This window comes from Microtus ochrogaster, chromosome 18 (genome assembly GCF_000317375.1).
Source record: "Microtus ochrogaster isolate Prairie Vole_2 chromosome 18, MicOch1.0, whole genome shotgun sequence".
In the NCBI taxonomy this organism is placed as follows: domain Eukaryota; kingdom Metazoa; phylum Chordata; class Mammalia; order Rodentia; family Cricetidae; genus Microtus; species Microtus ochrogaster.
The window spans coordinates 23298542-23307874 of NC_022020.1; the positions used below are offsets into that span (position 1 = coordinate 23298542).

At 41.9% G+C, this 9333-nt stretch overlaps 1 protein-coding gene and 1 non-coding gene across 4 annotated transcripts in view; both read left to right on the forward strand.

Annotated features, from left to right (window-relative positions):
* Nucleotides 1-9333, forward strand: part of Kdm3b (lysine demethylase 3B) — a 63916-nt gene that overhangs the window by 6726 nt on the left and 47857 nt on the right. For all 3 annotated transcript variants that reach the window (XM_005355920.2, XM_013349542.1, XM_005355921.2), the window contains exons 2-3: nt 5583-5750; nt 8389-8502. In XM_005355920.2, the coding sequence (XP_005355977.1) occupies nt 5583-5750; nt 8389-8502 (282 nt within the window). The remainder of the gene's footprint in view (nt 1-5582; nt 5751-8388; nt 8503-9333) is intronic.
* Nucleotides 6168-6286, forward strand: LOC113457104. Its single transcript, XR_003377742.1, has one exon. It is a non-coding gene; the product is annotated as a 5S ribosomal RNA (ribosomal RNA).

A 9333-nucleotide genomic window follows, 5' to 3' on the forward strand; every position in this document is an offset into this window, starting at 1 on the left:
CTCTGTAGACCAGGCTGGTCTCGAACTCACAGAGATCCGCCTGCCTCTGCCTCCCAAGTGCTGGGATTAAAGGCGTGCGCCACCATCGCCTGGCTCCTTCTGTTCATTTTTAAAAGACATTTATTTTGCCTGGGTTGTGAATGGCTTTAATCCCAGCAGAGGCCTAAGAAGGAAGAATTTGAGGCCCAATGTGAGCTATACAGTGTATAGGCCAGCTAAGACAAATAAATAATTAGTAAGGATATTGCTTTGTAGCCCAGGGTAGCCTGGAATTTGAGAAGCCCTTGCATTAGCCCCCCAGTTGCTCTGCTGCCCAGTTTGAAGGGCCTGTCTGTGCAGCGCATTGTCCCCTCAATCACACTGCACAGACTTATTTCACCTTCCTCCACTACAGCATCAGAGCTCTCCTTCTGCGTTTGTTTGGTTTGCTTTGGGGTTGGGGTTTTGTTGTAGTTTTGGTTTGTTTGTTTTTTGAGACAGGGTCTCACTATGTAGTCTTGGCTGGCCTGGAACTGACCTGCTTCTCCCTCCCCCTTACTCCCCAGTGCGTGGGCCCCAGGCCTGGCTAGTTTTTGCTTTTGTATTTATAGCAGAGCATTGCTAAGTGTCCTTGTCTGGTCTGGAACTGGCCTGGCCTGGTGCTGCAGGTGTGTGTGCTGCCACTTCAAGCTAGACAGCTCCTCTTAATTGCTCCTTCGTTCACCAGGGATTCGCATCACCAACTCCTCATCTGCCAAGAGCTTGTAAGCACTTGTATGTTCTACTAGCTTGTTCTGGTTGATTTAGTCTCCCTTCACAAACAGACCCACAGTAGAAGATAAGAAACATTCTCTCGTGTTTTTAACAACAGCTGTGGTGGGTGTGTGCCTGTAGGTTTTCTTGCCGGAAGGCCTGAGGGACACTTAACACCTGTTACTCCTCAGTTTTCCACTGCCTTCCATAGGTTGGTGGTTTTTAAGCCCTCCAAACCCATCATGTCCACTGCTAAAGTGTCTTTTATTCTTGTTCTCCAGATGAGTGAAACCTGCCTGGTTGTTAGTAGTGACTCAAGTGGTGTGGCCTCTTAGTTTTACAAGAGGCTATAAGCTCCATATTTTTAGTGACTTTGTAGGTAATGGGGCTCTAGAGGACTGACTCACTAACCAAATTCTCTGGAGACTGATTTGAAAATCCATATGCAAGGTTATTAATTTACAGTGGTGCATATACCTGTAGAGATAAAAATCCTCTCACCTGCTCAAGGTAAGGAGGATTTTTGCCATGTGAAGAATTAGACAAGGAAAATTAGATGTAGGCCAGAGATTTATAGCAAGCAACCCTCAGTTTGTGGTCCTCTAATTCGCTAGTGCTTTCTTTCTTCCATTGTATTATTCCCATTTCTTTCTCAAGACAGCCCAGGTGAACCCCGAATGATCTACCCACCTTAGCTTCCTGATTGTTGATCTTATAGGTATGTACCAATATGGGCTGAAAATTATTCTTCTTCTTTTTTTGAGAGGAAAGCTCAGTTTGTAGCATTGACAGGCTGAAGTTCTATGTAGACCAGGTTGGCCCAGAAGTCACAGATATCTACCTGCCTCTCCTCCCAAGTACTGCGGTTAAAGATATGCACTGCCATGCCCAGCTTTTTTTAAATTGTTGTTTGTTTGGTTGGTTGGTTTGGTTTTCAGAATAAGGTTTCTCTGTGTAGCCCTGGCTGTCCTAGAATTCATTCTGTAGACCAGGCTGGCCTTGAACTCAGATCTGTCTGACTGCCTCCCAAATGCTAGGATTAAAAGTTTGCCACCTTTGTTTGGCAAATGTTTTGTTTTGTTTTGACTAGCCTAGATGACATGATGTATTTCAAAAAGATAGGCAAAGGCAGGTTTATTTCTATGAATTTTGAGGCCAGTCAAGTCTGCACAATTGAGACTTTGTCTCGGGGGGGGGATGATAAACTGGGTGTGGTGGCATGTCATGTTCCTCATCATGACTGAGGCAAAAGAGTCATTTCAGATTTAGTCTAGGTTTTGCTGCATGGTGGATTCAATATAAATATATTGACCTCAACTCCAGCTAAGCTATCTGGGGCTAGGGATGAAGCTCACTTGTCTAGCATGCATGAAGGCTGGACCCCACCCCCAATCCTGCAAAAGTAGTGGCATACATCTATAATCCTAGCACCAAGGTTCTTTTTTGGGTGGGTGGGGGGAGCTAGAGTCTCTGGGAACTTTCTGTTCTCCTGCCTTAGCCTCCTGAATGCTGAGCTTCCAGGTGTGCAGCACCATGGTTATCTTAATAATACTTTCTGTAAAGACTTCTCTGTGTCTGGGGTAATTAAAGTCATTACAGGAGTGGTTTCGCCAGATATTTACATGTTAAGAGTTTTAGGTACATCTTTACATTTTTTTGTCTTGTTTGAGGCATGATCTCAGTCTAAGCTGTCCTGGAACTCCCAATGCTGCTTTACTCCCCTGGGAATGGTAGACCTAGAGGGCTTACAGGCATATACCACCACACCTGACACCTGACACACACCTCTCTCTCTCTCTCTCTCTCTCTCTCTCTCTCTCTCTCTCTCTCTCGTTTTTTGAGACAGGATTTCTCTGTGTAACTGGGTGCCTGTAACTCACTCTGTAGACCAGGCTGAACTCAAACTCACAGAGAGATCTGCCTGCCTCTGCCTCCAGAGTGCTGGGATTAAAGGTGCGCGCTACCACAGCCCAGCAACACTTCTCTTTTAAAGGTTCTATCAGTTTATACTATGACCAATAAGTATTCCAAGCTTGCTTAGGGAATGAATGCTCCAGGCAACCCTCTGAGGCCCTTATTGTTTCTATTTATAGACAAAGGAAGTCAGGCTCAAAGAGACTAAAGTAGAAGCATGGGGGAATTGGGGTGCAAGTCCCTACGTAACATTGATCTTACAGCTCCTCAAAATGCTGTATATATTTGAATTTTTATTCAGACTACCACTGTTATTCCTACTACCATTCAATATACTCAGTCTTAGGTGGAAAAGATATTGGAAAGATATTGCTTGGAAAATAAACTATAAAGAGGAAATGGTTATTTACCTTAAAACAGCAGCACATCATCATGCTTCATCACTTTATCCTACAGTTTTGTAAAATTGCACATAATTCACATTTTGAAATAGGGAAATTAAAAATCAAGAATCTTATTAATGAACCTTTATTTCCTTTACTCCCGGACAGTCATCACCATATCCTGTTATTCTCATCTCTAATATCTCAAATAGAGTTCACATTCATGTACTCTTACTGGTTTTTTTTTGTTTGTTTTTAATTTTATTTCTTTGTGAATGGTCTTAGTTTCTCTACTCCATAGTTTCTTTTAAGCCTAATCCAAAGTTAATTTTTCCCTTTAAAATTAATTACCTATATAATAAGTGATACATTCATTGAAGAAAAAAGCATCTGATAAAAATCACGTTTTATGCCCATGTGTAGATGCTCCTCTCAGGCTTAATCAGAGAAGCATCATTCTCAGTGGACTGCAGTGGATGTACAGGCTCATGGTTGCACATGGCTCCTAAATTAAAGACCAGGCTGGTCTACAGTGCAAGTTCTGGGACAGCTAGAGCTACACAGAGAAACCCTGTCTCAGAGATGGCTCCGTGGTTAAGAGCGTGTATTGGTTGCTCTTGTAGAGGCCCTAAGTTTAATTCCTAGCACCCACCTCACGCAGCTCACAGCCACCTGTAACTCCAGCTCCAGGGTATCTGATTGTCTTTTCCGGACTACATAGGCATCTGCACTCATGGGGCATGTTATCAAAGTTAAGCACCTCAACCATGTGTGCACAAGCGCACTTGCATGTATGTCTGTATAAGGACATCAGATTCCTCTAGAACTGGAGTTACAGATATTTGTGAGCTGCCATGTGGGTGCTAGGAATTGAACCCAGTCCTCTGGAAGAGCAGCCAATGGTCTTAACTGTTGAACCATGTCTCCATCCCAGAAATCTTTTTTCAAAAAGGAAAAAAAGCTAAAACAAACAACAAACAAAAGAGATGAAGAGATGGTTCAGTGGTTAAGAACACTTACTGCTCTTGCAGAGAATCTAAGTTCAATTCTCAGCACCCATGTTGGCTAGCTCACAACTGACTATAACTCCAGCTCCAGGGGAATCTGACATTTCTGGCTTCTTAGACCTCTGCATGCACACATCCCTAACCCTTTGTTGTATTTTCATTTTGTTTTCCAGACACAGTTTCTCTGTGCAACAGCCCTGGCTGGCCTCAAACTCAAAAATCAGTTTGACTCTTCCTGGGGTCAAAGTTGTGGGACACCATGTCTGAATCACACTTTTTTATTTTGTTTGTTTGTTTCCTTGCTTGTTTTGGTTTTTCGATACAAGGTTTCTTTGTAGCTTTGGAGCCTGGCTTCAAACTCAGAGATCCACCTGTCTCTGCCTCCTGAGTGCTGGGATTAAAGGTGTGTGCTGCCATCACCACCAGGCCACGCTTATGTTTTTAAAAGTAAAAATAGGCTGGGCGGTGGTGGCGCACGCCTTTAATCCCAGCACTCGGGAGGCAGAGGCAGGCTGATCTCTGGGAGTTCGAGGCCAGCCTGGTCTACAAGAGCTAGTTCCAGGACAGGAACCAAAAAGCTACGGAGAAACCCTGTCTCTAAAATCCAAAAATTAAAAAAAACAAAACAAAACAAAAAAAAAAAAACCTTCCAATTAGAAAACAAAATGATCTGGGCTCTGCAAAAAAGTATGTGTTCTTAACCACTGAATGTCTTCCCAACTTCCAGTTTTTGTTAATTTATCATCCTTTTCTTGCCTGCCATGCAGAGCTGAGCTGGATTCCTAGCACTGCATAAAACCAGGTGTGATGGCACATGCATGTAATCCCAGTTGAGGGCAGGATGGGATACATGAGACCCTGTCTGGGAAGAAAAAAAGGAAACCTTGGACCAGTGAGTTGGGCCAGCTGATAAAACACTCTTGCTGCCAAACCTCTTGGCCTGAGTTAAAATCCCTGTGACCACACTGTGGAAAGAAGTGGTTCCAAGTTGTCCTCCATGTATATACTCTGGCAATTGCACATACGCACAAAATAAGTAAATAAAGGTAATAAAAAATAAAGTGAGATGGGTTAGCAGGTAAAGACACTTAACCCCCAAGCCTGAGTTCTGTTCCCAGAACCCATGTAGTGGAAGGAGAGAACAGACCCTTATAAGTTTTCCTCTGACCTCCACGTGCATGTGCTACACCCTAAATAAATTTTTTATCTTGTTTTTTAAGATTTAATTAATCTATTATGTATATGGTGTTCTGCCTGCATGTATCCTTGCAGGCCAGAAGAGGGCACCAAATCTCATTACAGATGGTTGTGAGCCACCATGTGGTTGCTGGGAATTGAACTCAGGACCTTTGGAAAAGCAGGCAAAGCTCTTAACACTGAGCCATCTCTCCAGCCCTGTTTTTAATCTTTTAAGTAACAGAAAATATCAATAAAAATGACCTTAGAAGTAAGTTTATGGAAATTTTCTTAGTCTTTGGTTTAAAACTAGGAAAATTGTTTTCTCCTCAAATGTGACATTCCAATTGTTTTTGATATCTCTTTGCAGATCTTTGTAGAATTTGACGGCTGTAACTGGAAGCAACACTCCTGGGTTAAAGTTCATGCTGAAGAAGTAATAGTACTTCTGCTAGAAGGATCGCTTGTTTGGGCACCCCGGAAGGACCCAGTCCTTCTACAGGGCACTCGTGTCTCAGTTGCGCAGTGGCCAGCACTAGTAAGTAGCTTTTATTTATTTGTGCTTGTTTATTTTGGGGGGAATGAGTTGGAGACAAGTTCATATACTCCAGACTGGCTTCTTGGCAGACTTTGAATTTATCCTCCCACTTCTACCTTCCAGGGCTGGAATTACAGGTGTGTGCCACCCAGCCCTGTGTATACCATGCTGGTTATCAAACCCAAACCCATACATGTTAGGCAAGCATTTTGATATTTTTTCCCCTGTTGTACTATTTTCTTTTTATTTATGGTGTCAGGTATCAAATCTTATATACTAGGAAAGGGCCTTACCACTGAGCTATATCATGTAGCCCAAGAAATGAATCACTTTTATTAGATAGGAGCAATTTGACCTTTTCTCTTAGGCCTATAAATATTTACCTCATAGTATAAAATTTCAGAAATTGCAAATATTGTCTACGGCCATACCTCCCTGAACGCACCTGATCTCGTTTGATCTCGGAAGCTAAGCAGGGTCGGGCCTGGTTAGTACTTGGATGGGAGACCGCCTGGGAATACTGGGTGCTGTAGGCTTGTTTTAAAAAAATATAATAAAAAAAAAAGAAAGAAATTGCAAATATCTACATGCTTTGTCTTTAACAAACTTTTCTTCTGAAGTTACCAAAGCAAAAATTAACAGTTCTTTTTCTCTATGGTCTGAAGAAAAGTTTATTTTGATTGATTGATGGACTGATTGATTGATTGATTTTTCAGGACAGGGTTTTACTGTGTAGCCCTGACTGTCCTGGAACTCATTCTGTAGACCAGGCTGGCCTCAAACTCACAGAGATTCATCTGCCTCTGCCTCCCAAGTCTTGGATAAAAACATGCTCCACCACTGCCCACTGGTTTATTCTGTGACTAACCCAAAATAAACAATGTAAACCAAATGGTACATTCAATCTGTTGGTATACTATTATCTCTCTCTTTTTTTTTTTTTTTTACTATTATCTCTTAATATAAGTTTTATTTATTTATTTATTTTTTTAATTTTTTGGCTGATGTTGAAGACAGGGTTTCTCTATGTAGTCCTGAATGTCTTGGAACTTACTGTATATATCAGGCTGGCCTCACACTCACGAGATCCAGCTGTGTCTGTCCCTGGGTTCTGGGATTAAAGGCATGTACCACCATGCCTGGCTTGCCCTTATATATATATTTTTTTACGGTGGTGGCGCACGCCTTTAATCCCAGCACTCGGGAGGCAGAGGCAGGCGGATCTCTGTGAGTTCGAGACCAACCTGGTCTACAGAGCTAGTTCCAGGACAGGCTCCAAAGCCACATAGAAACCCTGTCTCGAAAAACCAAAAAAAAAAAAAAAAAATTTATTTATTATGTATACAGTATTCTGTCTGTGTGTATGCCAGCAGACCAGAAGTGGGCCCCATTACAGATGGCTGTGAGCCACCATGTGGTTGCTGGGAATTGAACTTGGGATATTTGGAAGAGCAGGCAATGCTCTTAACCTCTGAGTCATCTCTCCAGCCCCCGCCCTTTTTTTTTTTTTTTTTTTTTTTTTTTTTTGTCTTGCACTTTCCGATAGTGTGTCTTCTTGATTTGCCAGGGTGGTCTGATAGGATATACCTGTGATATCAGCACTTGGAAAGCAGGTGGATCATGAATTTAAGGACAATGGGTTATATAGTGTGATATAATTAAAGGCATACGGGGAGAAGAGATTTGAACATATAGCTCATTGGGTAGAGTACCTGCCTAACATGCATGAAGCCCCTGGTTTTATGTAAAGCATCACATATAAGCTGGTATGTTGGTACACACCTGTAACCCCAGGACCTAGGAGGATGAAGGCAGAATTCTAGAAGTTCAAAGTCATTCTTCATTTATAGAGAGCTCAAGGTCAGCCATTTTTTGGTATTCAAGACAAGGTTTTCCTATGTAACAGTCCCCTTTGTAGACCAGGCTGGCCTCAAATTCACTGAGATCTGCCTGCCTCTGCCTCCCAAGTGCTGGGATTAAAGGTATATGCCACTGTCTGGCAACAATGGTTAATTTCTTATTCCACTTGCCATTTTTAGATATAAAAGTATTAAAACCAGGTATGATGGTTTATACCTATAATTCCCTCATTTAGGTGACTGAGGAAGGAGGATTACCATAAATTCCTCACCCTGAGCCAAAAACCAAACAAACAGAAGTTAGAAAATACTGAGCAAACATAGCCAGGCATGGTGGTGCACACCTTTAATTCCAACACTTGGGAGGCAGAGGCAGGCAGATCTCTGAATTCGAGGCCAGCCTGGTCTACAAAGTGAGTACCAGTACAGTCAGGCTACACAGAGGAAACCCTGTCTCCAAAAAAAAAAAAAAAAAAAAAAAAAACAAAACAGCAAAACAACAATAACAACAACAACAAAAAAAATCAACCAAACAAAAAAGACAAAAGAGAGAGAGAAAAAAAACTCCTTTGGTTTGCTTCCTGAGGTAATGTGAGCAGTGGCAATGGTAATATTTGAAATGTTCCCAAGGCCTTGTTTGTTAGCTTGTCTGTGTTCCCAAGGATGAGAGGAGAGTAGTAATTGGATGTGCTTCTCTGAAGTCAGAGAGGAAGTGACTGTTCCTTGTTTTCACTTCCAAGTTCTCATCAGCCTCTTTTCATTGTCATTGTGCTCCACAGACTTTCACTCCCCTGGTAGATAAGCTGGGTCTGGGCTCCGTGGTGCCAGTTGAATACCTTGTGGATCGAGAACTGCGTTTCATGTCAGATGCTAATGGGCTGCATCTGTTCCAGGTATTTGTTCTATCTAATCTTGAGCTTATTAGTTACCTCCTTGTTAATTTCCTTGTTGATTCAAATCCTTTTGGCATTACCTTGCTTCCTGTAATAAATTTCTCTGTGCATTTGAAGTTTTCTAATTTATTAAAAAATACATTTGGTGACTGATGCTTCTTTTCTCTTCTGTACTCCCACCCCCCACTCTAAAGCCACCCAGGACTTCAAGAAAAATGGCTTCTCTGGGGTTAGAGAGAGGGCTCAGCAGTGTAAGAGCACTTGTTGCTCTTCCAGAGGACTTGAATTTGGTTCCTTACACCTATAACCTGAGGCTTACAACTGCCTGTAACTCCAACTATAGAGGAAACCAATGCCCTCTTTTGTCTCCTGATACCTGCTCACGTTATACACACACAAATAAATAAATAAATTGAAAGGAGGCTTCTCTAAGATGGCGTTTGATATGACTTGTGTGGCTGGAACCTAGTGAGGTTTGTGTTTACCTTAGTGGCAGATGAGCAGAAATGAGTAACAGCTGGTTCCTAGCAGTATGAACTATGAAAGGATATGCGCGTGTGCACACACACACAGAGAAAAGTGAGTGTGAGTAGTTTAAACAGACTATCATGTGAGTGTGAATAGTTTAAACAGACTATCTGTTAGTGTGAATAGTTTAAACAGACTATCATGTGAATGAATAGTTTAAACAGACTATCGTGTTAGTGTGAATAGTTTAAACAGACTATCGTGTTAGTGTGAATAGTTTAAACAGACTATCGTGTTAGTGTGAATAGTTTAAACAGACTATCATGTGAGTGTGAATAGTTTAAACAGACTATCATGTGAGTG